This window comes from Mauremys reevesii, linkage group 19 (genome assembly GCF_016161935.1).
Source record: "Mauremys reevesii isolate NIE-2019 linkage group 19, ASM1616193v1, whole genome shotgun sequence".
In the NCBI taxonomy this organism is placed as follows: domain Eukaryota; kingdom Metazoa; phylum Chordata; order Testudines; family Geoemydidae; genus Mauremys; species Mauremys reevesii.
Genome location: NC_052641.1, coordinates 16,028,572 through 16,044,378, shown reverse-complemented (window position 1 = coordinate 16,044,378; position 15,807 = coordinate 16,028,572). Strand labels below are relative to the sequence as shown.

The 15,807-nt window shown below is 48.5% G+C and overlaps 2 protein-coding genes across 4 annotated transcripts in view; one reads left to right on the top strand and one right to left on the bottom strand.

The window, feature by feature from the left end:
* Positions 1-1,549: 1,549 nt before the first annotated feature.
* UCK1 (uridine-cytidine kinase 1) overlaps positions 1,550-15,807 on the top strand; it is a 31,065-nt gene continuing 16,807 nt past the window's right edge. The window contains exon 1 of the mRNA XM_039506990.1: positions 1,550-1,569. The gene's annotated coding sequence lies outside the window, so the exon portion shown is untranslated. The remainder of the gene's footprint in view (positions 1,570-15,807) is intronic.
* On the bottom strand, positions 4,471-15,327 carry PRRT1B (proline rich transmembrane protein 1B). 3 transcript variants are annotated; one of them, XM_039506991.1, is made up of 4 exons: positions 14,716-15,327; positions 8,366-8,796; positions 7,561-7,701; positions 4,471-6,559 (listed from the first exon to the last, which is right to left on the bottom strand). In XM_039506991.1, the coding sequence occupies exons 2-4, from the start codon at positions 8,786-8,788 to the stop codon at positions 6,413-6,415; spliced, it is 711 nt and encodes a 236-aa protein (XP_039362925.1). In that variant the 5' UTR covers positions 8,789-8,796; positions 14,716-15,327; the 3' UTR covers positions 4,471-6,412. The 3 variants fall into 3 exon arrangements, with proteins under 3 accessions (XP_039362925.1, XP_039362927.1, XP_039362926.1); XM_039506993.1 differs by lacking the exon at positions 14,716-15,327 and adding an exon at positions 11,237-11,389; XM_039506992.1 differs by lacking the exon at positions 14,716-15,327 and adding an exon at positions 9,472-9,509.

Here is a 15,807-nt window from a genome sequence, read left to right as displayed (position 1 = left end):
GAACATCCATATTCACATAGCCAATAGGAGGAGGGGGATCCAGGATATAACGTGTGAAAAAGGATGTGTGTATGTTGCAGTGTATCTATGAAAGTGGCATTGCGACACTCCACACAAGCCTATAAATAATTGCTCCTGAGGCATGGATTGCTGATAATGTGGTGCTCCTGGTCTATTTCAGTCCTGGATAAGTTTCAAAATTCCACTGGAAATAATCTGCATCTGCCAGATTGGAGTGTAGGATGCTCAGACACTGACCGAGTCGCATACCAAAAGCAACGCTAAAGACAGATGGTCTTACAGGGCGTGACACATGGTATGCCACATCAGAGCTGGCTGGAAAAAACCACTCCCTCTGGCAGTCAAGAGTTGCAGCTTTGTGGGAGGAGAGAGAGAGACCCTGCACACATAAACTGTGTCTCTGTTTGCACCATAGTCAGTGTAGTGTGTGTGTTCATTTTACCCTCGCTATAAGGCAAAGAAAGGATGGCCTAATGTTTTGAAGTACAGGCCTGGGAGTCGGCTCTCCTGGGTTCTATTTCCAGTTGTGTCGCTATTTCATTCTGACCTTCGCAAGTCATTTCACGTGGCTGTGTCTTATTGCCCCCATCTAAAATGTCTACTCTAGAGGGAGAGTGTTAGGCTTAATTCATGAATCAATTGGAGACCCTCTGATGGAAAGTGCTATAGGAGTGCCAAGCATTATCTGTCCTAATCCGAGTCACAGCACCTTTCTATACATACCTCGTTTTTCTGTTTAGAAGTTGTGTTTTCAGACATGTAATAATTTTTGCTTCTCAGAGTTCGCTTAGCCCGTGTATTTCATGCCCAAATGGCTTTGTAACATGAGCTCAGCACTTTTAAGCAGTTGTCATGTTCCACTGCAGAAGTGGCCACATTTCAGTGATGGGCAAAGGAGATCTCTGTCTTATCCCTTAACTGCATCACAGAAATATTGATACTCACACCTTCTTGTCAACTGTTGGGAATGGGCCACATCCACCCTAATTGAATTGGCCACGTTAGCACTGACTCTCCACTTGGTAAGGCAACTCCCATCTTTTCATGTGTTGTATATTTATACCTGCCTCCTTTTTTTTACTCCATGCATCTGATGAAGTGGGTTCTAGCCCACGAAAGCTTGTGCCCAAATAAATGTGTTAGTCTCTAAGGTGTCACAAGGACTCCTCGTTGATTTTGCTGATACAGACTAACATGGCTACCCCTGTTGAGAGATCATTGACCTTTTAAGGGCACAATCCTGCAAGGGGCCAAGCATTCTCCCCCCTCACTGACACTTCCTGGGAGCTGAGGGTAACACCTGGCAGCATTGAGAGGTGATGCGAAATCGTGGGCTGAACCGTGCTGTAGAAGTGCAGAGCAATAGTGCTTGCCTAGGGGCTGAAACGTGCTCTTATTTCTCTTTCAGGTGTTTCCCTCTTTGTTTTCAGTTGTTAGCAGTTAGGTTTACTCTGACATAAAGCTGCAGCCTGGACCAGGATCCCATTCTGCTAGGTGCTGTACAAACAGAGCAAAGCCAGTCCCCCCACCTCTCAAAGCGCTTAACATGTAAGTATAAGACGAGACAACAGGTAGATATAGACAGATGCGGCGTACAAGGAAAAAATGAGACAATATTGGTTGGCCTAACAACTAGTGGTGTCAGCACAGCGGCAAACTCCATGGGTGGTGATGGCTGAGCGATTACCCAGTGCAGCCATGTCATTGTTGCCAGTTTCTCTGAGTCCTCCTACACCTTAACTCCCAAAGTGGAATTGAAAGGGGATACAGGAGATATTAACAAACGCCAAGGGCGGGACCTGCAAGGAATTGACTGGTCTCTATTTCTAGGCCTAGGGCCGCATAACGACTGCGTCACCTTTTGAACTTTTTTTAGTCTCTGCTAAGGATCTCAAGGTGCTCTCCAGACAATTAAGCCTTACAGCACCTCTTCCACAGATAGGGAAACTGGACCCCTGAGAATTGTGGTGAATTGCCCAGTGTCGCAGCAAGCACGGGACAGAGCTGGAAAGAGAACCCAGGAGTCCTGCCTGCCAATGCAGGTGTGGGGCAGGATGATTATGGCAGTGTGGGAGCTTTAAAGGATGTATTGAGACATTAGAGTTGTGTGTGTATTTTTTATTTTATTGTAATAATCTAGAGGCTCCCAGAGTTTGGTCGAGACACTTGTAATAAATGTAGTTTTTAAAATAAGTGCTGCGAAAAGTGGATGGGGGCAGCCTGAGCCCTCTGTCAGATATTGGAGTTGTTTGGTTTCCCACCTGCGTTAAACTCAAGGAAATAACCTCCTTCCAAGCGCATCTCTGAAAACTGCTGCTTTAAACTTGCTGGGAGAGGAACACACACACCTAAGGGGACTGCTGTTTCCATGGTGATTAATAGCCATTGTCTCCCACCTTCCTACACACAGGTGGTTTAAATTAAGGAGCCTAGCCAAAGAGGAAAGGTGCTTTATTCCTGCTGGCAGAGAGAGAGAAGTCACTGGGGATGGTTCAGGGGGTAGCTCTGCTGCATACAGGCTGGCCCGGTGGTTTGCAGATTCTGAGTAATGAAGAGAAGTTCCTGTTCTGTTTCTATGTAAAGCCTGGACCGCAGGACTATAGGGTGGTGACTTGGGTGGCTGCCTAATACGCAGCTGTGCAAGGCCTGGGATGCAAAGACTCCTAGCAATGGCCTGGAGAGTTTTGCCTTCTGGATGGTACAGGTCAGAGGAGTTAGAATTACCTTGATTTACAGGGAAATGTTTGTTGTGAGTGATGCGGACAGTCCTGCTTTACCTGCATTAAGCTCTCTGGAGAAATTGCCGAAAAGATGCTTGTGACCTGCCACTGAACACTGTCTTCCCCTTTTTTCCTGTAAGTACTTGGTAACAGGCTAGCTCTGAAAAACAAAACTGGCCTAGTCTTGGAAAATCCTGCCCTCTGCTGGCCAGAAAACTGCATTTCAATTGCAAACCACTTGGTTTTGCAAGTGGACCCACCCTGGCCAGCTTGGCTAGGTCACTGTTACAGTAACCAGCAATGTCATTTATTTGTCTAGTTTCAAGGCTTCTCTGTATTTAAAGGAAGGTGTCTTGCTATGATCACTGACTTCCAGGTATAGTGACCCCATTGCACTCTCACTGAAATTCAAGTGTGCTTCTTACTGGCGTGCTCCCTGTTCCAACAAGCTAGCTGGGGAGGTATTCGGGGGAGGGACACCTATCTTGTGTGGAGGCCTGTACCCTAACTTGTCCAAGGTAATGAAAGTCCAACTCAGCTGGTTACATAGAATTGCTTGCAATTTTACAAAAATTAGTCCGAACACCGAGGTCTGCTGAGACCACCCAAGGACTGTGTTAAGACATGACTGGTAAACCAAGGACAATGGAATTGGAAATTAATGAACCAACACATTGATGTTGGGAATTCGGCTTAGCTGGTGAACAAAATAATGAGGGGATGGGCGATGCTGCCCGTCACTCCCTTTTTGGGACCCTTAGTTTCAGAGGGTCATGTCAAAACATCAGGTGTAGATTGAAAGGAATGAGCGCTTCCCTTGGGATCTACAATGACACTGTTGGGCCTTCACTGTTCTGTCAGACCAGGCCAGAGAGGGGGTCCCAGATGAGGTTCTCACTCCACTGGCTTCAGCTAAATCCTGAACAGCACCTGGCATGAGACTTGGGTTCCTGCTGCCACCCCTCCCTCATGTCCTTTTCCTTCCCCACTTTATTTCTTCTCTTTCCTGTCTCTCTCTGCCTCTGTCTAGCAAGTGTCTGGCTTAGCTGGCCAAGACAGCTCTGCCCTTTGCAAAACTGCCATGAGCCCACGATCAGAAACAGCTAAAAGAAATGCCTCAAACAGTCTGAACAAATTGGCCCATTTTTGAGTGAGGCTAAGACGACCAGCAGCCTGCTCACAAGTGGAAGTCTGCGTCAGAGACAGAAGCTGCATGTTCTATCTCTGCTGTTCTTTTCTGTCCCCTTTTATGCGTTTGTTGTGTGTTGTGTCAAAGGAAGGAGTTGACTGGACTTTAACAACCAGCGCTCCAGCCCATCTCAACTATTTTTCTTTTCCCCAAAAAAGACAGTCATTGTCTTTAATACCCTCTAATAGACTGTCAGACGGGTGTCCCTATGAAAACTCTTCACCAGCTAAAAGGAAAGGGTTTAAGGCATACTGACAGCCTTACTTAATACTTCACATTTCAAATGCTTTAAATGTTTTTTTTTTCCTTCTTGTTCTGTCTCTTTAATGAAAGGTTACAAATATTTTTAGTTGTGGTTGTTGCCATGGGGTTAAGCAGGCCAAGGTCTCTGTACTCAAACCATGTTTAACTGTTTAATGTCGTACAGTGTCAGGGTCATGTTAACACCGTTGACTCTCTGGACCCACTTATTCCATCAGAATTCACACCCTGTCACGCTACATCCTGAGACTACAGCGTTTGGGATGAGGCTCTGTGAAGGGGGCCTGTCATGCTGCAGGAAAGGAGGAAGGTTCTGTAGATGTTTGCAGAAGGGCTAAAGTCTGTAAAGGCCAATGAGTGGCTGATGCTGTTTCTTTTCATCATGCTCAGTCGTGGTCACCAAACCAGACAGTCCAACATGTATCCCTCTGGTTCATTCCAGTCTCTTGACATCTCAGATCACTGGGAGGCACGTGTGGGGACAGACCTCACTGCCAGTCCATCTGCCTCTGTGAGCACACGCCGTGTGCAGGCGCTTCAGTAAACAGCCAGGCGACCCTAGGGGAGGGAGCGAACTCGGCCCCTGCGTTAGGGAGCTGAGCATGTGGTCATTGGTGTAACCTTTAGAATAACAAACAGGCATTTCCCCTTAAGGCTGGCAGGGCAGCAGGCGGCATAGGTGAGTCGGAGTTTAGGCCCTGGCTTACTGGGCCAGCTGTTTATCCTGAGCCTGCACTTGGGCCTACCCACACCCTAGGAGCCATCCGTCCTCCTGCAAGTCAAATGCAAGGATTTTATTTAAACAATGTTTCATGTGAACACAGCGAGGGGACCGACAGCTCTGGGGACCGGCAGCATGTCCCCAGTACTGGGAGGGCCCCCATCCATGTGTTCCCGCCTCAGCCTAAAGGGCCCCTTTTTCGGGCTGAAGAGCATAGGAAATGCTAGGCTGGATCAGACCCGAGGTCCATCTAGTCAAGATCTTGTCTCTGACAGTGGCCAGAACCAGTTGCTTCAGGAGAAGACACAGGAAATGCCATAGTGAACGATTATGAAATGACCTGCCCATAAGAGAGTGGTTGATTTTAAAATGGGTCGGCGGAGGTCTGTTATGTGGGTATAGTTACATATGGAAACTTGAGATTTTGACAAACCTATCTTTTTTTTTATTGAAATCTAGAAACAGCAATGGGGGACATATGGGTTTCTAAAAAAAAAAATGTGTTTTCATATTGAGCTTTCTTAGGCCACAATCCCCAGAACGGGTTAAATTGCTCCTATGAAATCCTGAAATAACACAGCCTTTGCGTTCCTTGCTGGCCGTTTCAAACATAGATTCTGGATGTTAAACACTTGCGATATTCAGGCCATCAGGAAGGTGTGTTTCCTCTTATTCAAGTCCCATGAATTGGAGTGATACCTCCAGATTTTGTGCGCCTAAAACACAATCACAAAATGTGTTGCCATCGGGGAACATATGACAGCTCCTGGGTTGTTTTCTCCACTGATTGACGTGATTCCGCCTTTTCTAGATAGATCATTGTTCAGCACAAGCCACAAAGGAATTCCAGCTAAACTGGGATATCCTAGCAGAGGGGAGAGGGTTCATGTGCTGGCAGCTTCCTTGCCTTCAGCCAGCCAACATTGCAAGTTTTCTACCCACCAAGATGCTGTGCTGGGAATGGAGGCCACAAGCTGTGAACGAGGCGGTGGATGTTGATAAATCACGGGAGATGCCCTGGGACACGCAATGTTTTGTGGAGCTGATGTTCAGCTTTTGGATTGCCCAAAGTTATTGAAGCAACGCGGCGGTCAGCCCGGTGGAACTTGCTCACTTGTCCTGCAGTCCCCTGGGGCTGGATGAGGCAGGTGGGTTCCTTCCGTGCTGGCTTTGGGGCAGCACCTGAGTTGTTGCAGTGGTGCTGCTGGTTTGGCTGGGCCTGGCACAATACCCCACCATCACTGCACTTGAGGAAGAGAATGAAATACAATCCCAGAGGCTGGACAAGCATAAACCTGTGCTGCCCAGTGTCTGCTGGCAGAAAACACGGCAGCTCGGACACCCTCTGATTTCCATGCCACGTTGCTGTATCACGGCACTTCTCTTAGCCCACGACGAGGTGCTTGCCCTGCTGCCCCAGATGCTGCTGACGACGGTGGTGAGCTGTTAATGTGATGCAGCCTGTTGTCTGTGGGGTTAACGTGATGCAGCCTATCTCTGTCATAGATAAAGGACCACCACTACATAGATGACCCAGCTGATGCAAACGAACACTCCAAAGAGCAGGCTGAAGAGAACCAGGGATCGGGCTTTTTTGGATGCTAGCTTGGCTTGGATCAGGTCTCCTCTGTTCAGGGCCGCTCGTGTCTAGGGTTGGGGGAGAGAATGTGAACAATGAGAAGAGAGATGCAAGTTCCTTGCACTTCAAAGACAGTTCTGAGGCCTCCCAAACAGAGGGCCCTGTTTCCCTGTAAAGAGCTTTAAGCATATCTGATTAAAACCAAAGGCACTAACTGTGACTAATGAAGAGGGATGAAATTTGAGACCATCTAAGGCTCTGACTATGGATCCATGCAGAAAACCAGCGAGCACGGTCAGCACCCTTCCCAAAAGCCTTTTTGTTGATAAGAAAGAGCATTCGTCATCTATCCAGAAAGTGCAGCAATATGCACCAGGCTGTCTTTCAACCACTGGCTTTTTCACTCTGTCAGACACACAGGAGTACATTGTCTGGCAATAGTGACCCATGTAAAGATGTGTATGAACTAAGCAGCCATAGGATGACCAGGGCATTATTTTATTTCCAGAGCTCTGGGCTAAGTCCAGAGCTTTACTTCACAGACCGCAATCAGCATTGGGAATTCTCTGCCCCATAATGTACTTGCAGAACCCATGTTACTGGGATTCAAGGAGGAAATAGACAGTTAGTTGGGACTCCCGGTATAAATGGGAATTGGAAGTTTAACCATGGAGCTGGATGGTCACATGCACCATGCTGAACTGATCAAGAGATCTGGAGAGGAAGGGAATTCTTCCTGCCTGCCCCCATCCCAAGCATGTGTTGACAGGGGCCTCGTTGACCCGTCCTTTAGGGCGTTAAGCAGAGCTTTCTTAGGATCTTATGAGCGTATCCTTACAGCTGAGAATGTCCCTTGTATAAAGTGGGGACATGGGGAAGAATCCCACTGAAATGAACATGTAACTGGTGCCTAGCAACTGGAGTGCTTCTATCAGTGCTGCCAATTGTTCAGTGTAACCAACCACATCCCTAATAGGTGAATAAACTATATTAAGCACAGTGACCCCTCATCCCTCCTCCAACCAAATTGAAAGCGCCCAGGCCACAGGAAGGAAAGGGCACGTCCTACCTCATGGGAGTAGACAAGGGCGATCACCCCTGTCAATAAGCAGCAGAAAACTGTCACCAGCACCGACTCCACCATATAATCTTTGGGCGGGCGCCTCCTGTCTGCCGCTCCTGGAAGCCTGCTGGCAGGAAGCCCATTGTACTGCAAAACAGAGCAAAGGGTTCTGGTAATTTTTGGACACCTGCAACATGGAGAGAGGGATCCCAGGACAAAGGGCCACTGCCTTAGGTATCCCTTTGCTGTGGAATTGCTGGAGTTTCAGATAGGAGAGGACCCATGTAGGTGAACCCACCCCCTCTGAGGGATTGCTCCTTATGCTATTTATTTCTCTGTCTACCAGTGCATTGTCCACTCTGGATTTCCAGGTCTCACGCCTTGGGGCTTCCACCATTTCCTTTGGGAGGCAATTCTGCACCATCCTTTTCTAGGACTGGTGGGAACTCTCTCTGCAGTGTACAGACCTGCCTGTTTACGTACCCTTGCCATCTGCTGGCTTCCCCTTCTGACCCAGGTGCTGGAGGCTGAGCTGAGACTAGCCTACAAGTTGCTGAGGCCATGTAGTCGCTTTGCACTGCATGTACTCAAGGCTGGCCCAGGTGTCGGCCTTTGGCAGTATGTGGAGTCTCTGCCTTTCCTTCCCCCAGAGTTGGTGAAAGATTGGCCCCAGGCAGGAAGCTCATGCATGGGTTGCGGCAGCCTAGGGAGCTAATCTGTAGTGTCACTGCATGCTGGTAATGGGGGGACTGCAGGGTAGGGACGAACATTACACTCAACAGTAATGAGATGTGCTACCGTGATTACATACAATAGTGTATGGGAAGGAGCCAGGAGGTAAATTCTGCTGCGAAGGTCCTGGCTGGTACATGATGGGCACTTGTCCTGAGATGGCCTGGAAAGGTGGGTACATCAAGTGAGCGGTCTTAGGGTCTGGAGGAGAATAGGGTGGAGGATCCCCAACAAAGCTTGTGTTGGTGACTCCCGAAGTGCACTTGGGTTCTTGCCCATCATGTGCAGGGAGGTTGGGCTCAACCACGGTGCTTGTGAGCCCAGAAGAAGGTGTACTTCCAGAACAGCCATGCTGCTCCAGGCCTGTAATCCCTCCTCCGCTGTGGTCTGGAGTGGCACCCCAGGCTGGCCCCATCGCTCCTTCCATGCTGGCATTGCCTCCCTCCGGGGGCTCGCAGCTCCTCAGTCCCTCAGTCGAGGTGCAGGAGAGGTCACCTTCCATCTCTGGCCCTTTGAAGAAATTGCAGCAAAGGTTAAAGTGAGTGACAGGCACTTGCTGATATTGTTGCTTTGAGGAAGTGAAGATTCCTCATTCCAAAGTGCTCAGACAAACTGGAAATGCCTCTGCAAAATAATGTGACTCACACGAAGAAGAACGGCTCTATATGGAGCTGGGCAGCCAAAACCGCTCATCCTCACATCCACACTGTGGGCCTCCTGGATCCCTTCCGCAGACAGGCTCAGCCAAATAAGAGCCACCCTTGAACTGACCCAAGACTGTTTGCAGCAGGACAAAGGGCACCCAGCTCTTTTCCCCATTAGCTTTGTTTTTCTCCTGTGCCACAAGCAGCTATGCTGAGATATTGTGGGGGCGCTGGGAGACCAGAAGCAGCAAGCCCCAGAAATCTCATGACACATTGTTCTCTGGAGGTTTCCAGCTCAATCCTATTGGCCCAGGAGAGGGGCTTATTCAAATCTCAAACCTCTAGAGACAGTGACTTCTGCTTTTATCCAACACTCATGAATCAGCCAAAAGCATTAGAATTGCAGTCAACATGGTGTTTGTGTACCTGTCTCACAGGCCAAGTGAATAGCTAAGACAGAGGTGGCTGTTACAACGCTGTAAATCTCTGTGTACACCTCTACCCCGATATAATGCTGTCCTCGGGAGCCAAAAAATCTTACCGTGTTATAGGTGAAACCGCGTTATATTGAACTTTCTTTATCCGCCGGAGCACGCAGCCCCGCCTCCCCGGAGCGCTGCTTTACCGTGTTCAATCCAAATACATGTTATTTCGGATCACGTTATATCGGGGTAGAGGTGTACTTTAGTCCAGATCTGATTGACAAGAACAGAAGAATTTCAATGTAATTGCACCTCATTTGCTCCTTGAACTGTGCATTGGCCTGTTGTTTCCAAGGGCTCTGCTGATGTAGAGTTTATTGCCTTTTCCTCTGCCCTGTTTTTTTTGTTGAAGGCTTGCTAACGGCTGCCTGGCTCTGCATGCTGGGGGATATTTGCTTTTTAATAGGAGAGGGGGGAAGAAGGGAGTTCTCGAAACAAAAAAAATTCTGTCTTTTTGGAAACTGTTATCATAGCATGTTGATATGTGAAATTAAAGTGCTGTTGAAAACATGATCGGGTTATTTACATGCGTCTCAGCACAGAAACTTGCATGACTTCATGTATATGATCTACATGGGGACAACATGTTATGGTGGTTTCTAATATACTGGGGCGGGGGAGAATCCAGTTAACATATTGTACCAAAAAATCCAGTGTGTCCATACCATCCTGGACAACTCTGTCAGCACCAAATCTCAGCTCATGGTGATTTTTCAAGCCGGCAGAAGCACAGTGGTGCTCTGTAGCTATGCAACTGTCACAGCCACTTTCTCTGTGTAGTGCACCTTTTAGATTTTGAAGGACTCTGCCTACGTACAAAGACAGCTGTCCTTTGATTCTGAGGGGCTGCAGCTTGTTGCACAGGAGATTCACACACTGTGCTCTCTCCTGCAGTGTTTGCCTTTGTACCTGTTGTTTTTCTTTAAATGGACGTAAATTATTGTGCTTAGCATATACATTAATTGCTAACGCCTACCACATATAAGTGCTTTTATAAATGGAATGCACTGCACAGTTAAATAATTCCCATCATGCCCCTATGCTGTGGGTAGATAAGTATTCTTTATCTTCATTTTATAGGTGGGGAAGCTGCTACAGCAAGGTGAGGTACCTTGTGCAAGGCCACATGGTGAGTCAGTCACATATTCGGTAAGATCACTACAATTTGTGGCCTGCTGATTAGAATCTGTAAATCGCCTTTCCCCCATTCTAGCAGAGGGTGTCTGCAGTAATAATGCTCCTCCCCATAAACAAATGCCTGATAAAGGAAGTGACCTGACAGAGCAAGAACCTTCTCACTGGCTGCTCTGGAGTGCAATGGCACTTTGGTCCAAGGTACAATGTGTTGGGCTAGTGAAATGTTGCTGTGGGCCCAGCTGCAGCTGGTGGTCTCTGAGAGCATAGCTGGGCATTTGACACTTTAAAACGAGGCTGTGTTGTTGAAGGGAATCTGGGACTCCTGGATTCTATTCCCTGCTCTGTGACTGACTTTGCTGCGACTCTGTAGGTTTCTAGTCTTCATGGGCTTTGGTGTCGAGACAAGAATTAAGTCTGAGTATCGCTGTGGGCGGGCTGAGTCTCAGGGGAGCGGGGTTGTATGCCACTGGTCTTCCAGGGGTGTGGGGAAGGGATCTAGAGGAGGAAGAAAATTTGCTGGCCAGTATGTCACTGCTGCTGTTAAGGGGAGGTCTATGCTAAGGGCATGTCTGGCATTGTGTTCTCAAAGAGAGAAGACATGAACTCATCCTGTGTGACACTGGGCAAGTTGCACCCTCTCTGTGCCTTGGTTTCTCCATCCTTAAAATGGGGAGAATGATCTCTTACTTGGCTGGGGGTCCAGGGAGGTGACGGGTTGGTGACACACTTTGAGATCTCTGGAAGAAGAGTGCTATACGTGTATAAAGTGCCATCACTGTCTGAACAATCCCCTGCAGGAAATTCTCCATCAGCTGGAAGCCCCTAGAGTCCCATCTTGGATGCTTGGGATTCCAGACAACATAATGAGAATTAAACCAAACCAAAGCAGTCACATACCCTAAGGCTGCTGCCTCCCTCCCTCCCTCGTGGCTGCCAGCACAATACAGCAGCCTCATGACAGGTTGTAATGCAGGGCGTCAATCTCAGCTATGGCAGAAGAGCCCGGCTTCCACCCTCAACAGGCCACCCCTCCACTGGAGCATGTCTAACTGGGGTTCTCTGACCTGAAGCTGGGACCTGCCAAAGGGAGTGAGAGGCCCAGCACCTCCCCACTGTGAAATCCTAGTTGGGCCTTGGCCCAGGTTCCAGACTTTAGAATTGGTTGCTGGTTTGTGCTGAGAGTGGGAGTCTGCTCCGGCTGCACTTCAGCAGGAGGGACCTGGGCAGAACCACCCCCCCTAATTGCTTTGGGTCAAGACAGAAATGACCCTTCCTGCCCCAGGGGCCTGCGAGTGCAGTGAAATGTCTTGAAAATGGCCCTGACCCTGTAAGAACTTCTGCATTGAATATTAAACCCCTAGAGGGCCTAGAACCACCCTCCATAGCACGCAGAATTTTTTTTAGGCCTTGCCCAATTTCTGTGGCCTGGTCAAGCAGGAGAAACGCTCATCCCAGCTGACTGGACCTCCCCACGCACGCTCCGTCGGGGTATTTCCTGCTCGGTATCTACCATAACATAAACCACAGCCTTCCTGCGGTTCAGCCACTGTAAACACCACGCCGATAAGGGGAAATAAATAAAAGCTGAGGTAGGCTAACATCTGGCCTGACGGGGGAGGTTTGTCAGAGCAGAGCAGGCCCCGTGGAGTAGCTGTTACTAGGCCAAAGCGTAGGCACTCACCAGATTTGGTGTCAGTACCAGAGGCCAACAAACACCCATGGCTCCTCCTGAAGGGGGAAGGATCCCAAGGCTGGGTGTGCTCTGCGGAGTGACAGGTCAGCTGCCTGAACACAGCAGAGTAGGGAGCACCCCTGGATGGCTGCTAGGCCTGTCCAGCTGTAGCTTCTATCTTCAGTTCCTTTGCTAAGAGAACCTACTCCAGGGCTTTTGACTCTCCCCTCTGGAGGAGAAGAGCAACTGCAAAGAAATCCAAGTAACATCCAGCCCTTCGTTAGTGCTGATATTGCTAGGTTTGGGTGTGAATATTCCCCCTCCTCCTCCAGACCTCTGCGACCCAAGGTAGCAATGACTCTCCTTTCTACATGGGGATACCGAAACAAGGAGGCTGCATGACTTGCCCAAGGTCAGTGCTTGAGTCAGTGTCAAAGTTAGGACTAGCCCTCAGGAGGCAGACTATTAATTGAAAACAAACAATGGCAAAATGAGAGACGGGGATATGCACATGCCTGCCTGCCTGCCAGCCCCTCCACCCACCGCTAGAGCGCTTCTCTGGAACTAGAACTGTGGGGGAAATGGATTTTTTGGTTCACTGATAGTTTTGAAAAATCAGAGAAAAAAAATCATTTTGGGTCAACCCAAAAGTGAAATTTTCCAGTTCAGCAAATTGAAAAGTAAATAAATAAATTTAGCTCAGTTGGAGTCAAGCTAAATGTTTTTGTTTCAATTTTGAGCTCTCCCTCCCCTTTTTAAATTAAAGAAATAAAGGTAATTTTAAAAAGAAGGTGTTTCCAATCAAAAAGTCAAAATGTTTTGTTTCAAAACTGACAAAAAATGTTTTGACTTTTGCAGATTTTTTTATCAGCTAAAATAATTTGCCAACATCAACATGAATTTGTGAAATGTGTCAATTTACCTGAATCTCCCCCCACCTCCCAGGGGAAAAATATTATATTTGCTCAATCTGTATGTGTCCTCTGGTCTTTGAGTGAGCTCTTTGGGACCCTCCCTTAATGAGACCCAGCGGTAGAGCACCCCCACACCCAGCTGTGCCAGGGAAGGAATCGGTCACTTATGCTGACTTCTCCATTCAGGCCCTCTGTGGGAAGCGTGATGCTCTGGCAGCAAGACCATGTGCATCCCTCATGGCAAGTGGGCTGGTCCAAGCCGCAGAACAGCTGTATATAGGGCAATCCTCGGATGCGCAGCATCCTTATCCTGTGCACACCTTACAGCAGTCTGGCTACTGCAAAGGTTGCACCTGTATACATGGCTGCACTGTGATCCTGGCATTGGGATGTCACTGGGTCTGCTCCTCAGCAGCTGGCCTTAATACGGATGTTTAGCATCACACAGGATGGATTCAATGAAATCCTGTGAAATTCGGGGGTTCCCAGGAGAGCAGCTGGAACCCAGCTGTCTCAGCTGAGTTTTGCTCTGAGGTTGTGACATTTGTTCAAACCCAGAACTCAAAGCAAAACTCGGGGGGGGGAGGGACTCCATATGCTCCAAGCCAGCTAGACCTCTGCCTGATTCCACTCAGCTTACCGGCTGCCTCATGGATACACCTGCTCACACGTGTCCCCGTGCCCATGACCCACCTACAAACAGCCTATGCTGGAAGCTGCAGCGCCTTGAGGCTCCATATAGGCATGGGGGAGAAAGAACCTGTTTGAGTTGCTCTCCTATCTAGCATCAATTCTTGGGGCAGACTTTCCTCTTGGAAACTAGGCATTGGGTTTTGGCTGCAATTCCTGAAGGAGGGGATTGCCTGCATGCTGTTTGTGACCACCTTTGTCCAAGGACTGGTGTATGTAGTGTAAATACCCTGATTCCATGCCACTGGTTTCTCCTGTTAGGAAACTGACTGGCAGTGCCCTGAAATCTGCTGCAGCTGGACAGTGTGAGAATTCACTCCCCCTCTTTGGTGACTGGGAGCTCCCAGCCACATGGAAACTCTCCCAAATACGCACAGACCAACTTCCTCCTTCCCCCAAAAACACTGTGCCTCTGTGAATCAGAAAAGAGCTCTGGCAGCTGGCACCAGTCTCTAATGTGCTAATCTCCAGAGGGGGTTTCTCTTTACATGAATTAATAACGGTAATGGGTAACATGCTCTGAGCTTCGTCTGGAAATGTGGAATTCCTGAGTTTTAATCCTGGCTCTGATGCTGACTTGCTGTATGACCTTGAGTCAGTCACCAAACTCCTCCTGTGCCTCAGTTTCCCCATCTGTGGCAGGGAGATTATGGTATTTTCTTGGCTCACGGAGGGGATTGTATAACTCTTGGTAGACCCTAGTTGGCTACAAACTGCACAGACTACAGGGGTCTCCCGCCTCCAGGCACAACCAAATGCAGTTGAACGAGACCTTATAGAGCTGATCACTCGCCTTAGAGCCAACCCAGTGTACGGAGAGCAATGTCCAGGCATCGTGCAATGTTCAGGCATCGTTTACTTCGTCCAAAAGAAAGGAAAGTTCACATTACCTGAATCAATGGCCGTGCCTCTCTCTTCTTAGTCGGTTTCACTCCAGACCATGCTGGTGAGGGACCCAAAGCAGAATGAAGATTCCCTTTCAGTGGGATCAGCTGTTCTTAGGAAACTATTGAGCTATCGAGGCTCCTGATCTAGAGAGAGTGTCTCCTCTTCCTGCATTTCCCTGGGGAGTGACTGTCCCGTGAGCTAAGCTGTGCCTCCTTCCCTGCTTAGATTCAGTTTCCTGGGGCTGAGCTGAGTTTTATTAATAATTGACGAGCTTGTTTGCAGATGACTGTGTACACAAGGGCAGCGTCAGCTCCGTGCCATGGTGTTCCCAGCCAGGCCAGGCTGTACCAGTATCTCCCTGCTCCTGAGGGCGGGGTGGAGGTGGGGGATGAAGGCCAGATGCAGTGAGACCGGCCTTCCCTATCTACCCTGGCAGAGTGAGCATAAGCCTGTCAGAGCCTGCTCCAGATAAGGGGATACAATAGAGGAGGAGGGACACCCCCCAAACAGGCCACAAAGCCCTTTGAACTGTAAATACCTGTTGGAGCCAAATCATACTAAATAACTGATTGGGAGCCAGGGCTGGTGTTTCCTTTGCTTTTAGACCTGAAACGGGTGGTGTCGCTGCCTTGAGGAGGGGAAGGGGGGCTTCTGCCTGAGAGCACTTCAAAGGAGGGACTATCTTTTAAAAAACCCAATCTCCCCCATATGGACAAAAGAATCACCTTAAATCAGCCCCTTGCATTAGTGTGAAATGTGTCTGGGAAAAGGGGCTTTTTACACAATGCAGGTTGGTATGTTCCCGTTCAGACAGGGAGCAGGCCACTCTCTTCGTCTTTACTAAGCAGCGAATTGGTGGTGAGAATGTTTAGTGTTGCTGTGAGCTGTTAAACTGCCACTGTGTTCCACCCCAGAGGTGGCGGTGTTTCCATGGTGTGTGAAGTGAGCCCTTTTATATACAGTTTATAAAATGCTCTTAGAACTGTCTGGGTGAAAGCCATTGGAGCAGTAGAGCCTGTTGTCATTAATTTTGTGTTTCCCATTAGCCGTTTAATGAAAAACAATAAATTGGAGAAATAAGTGATGATTAAAAA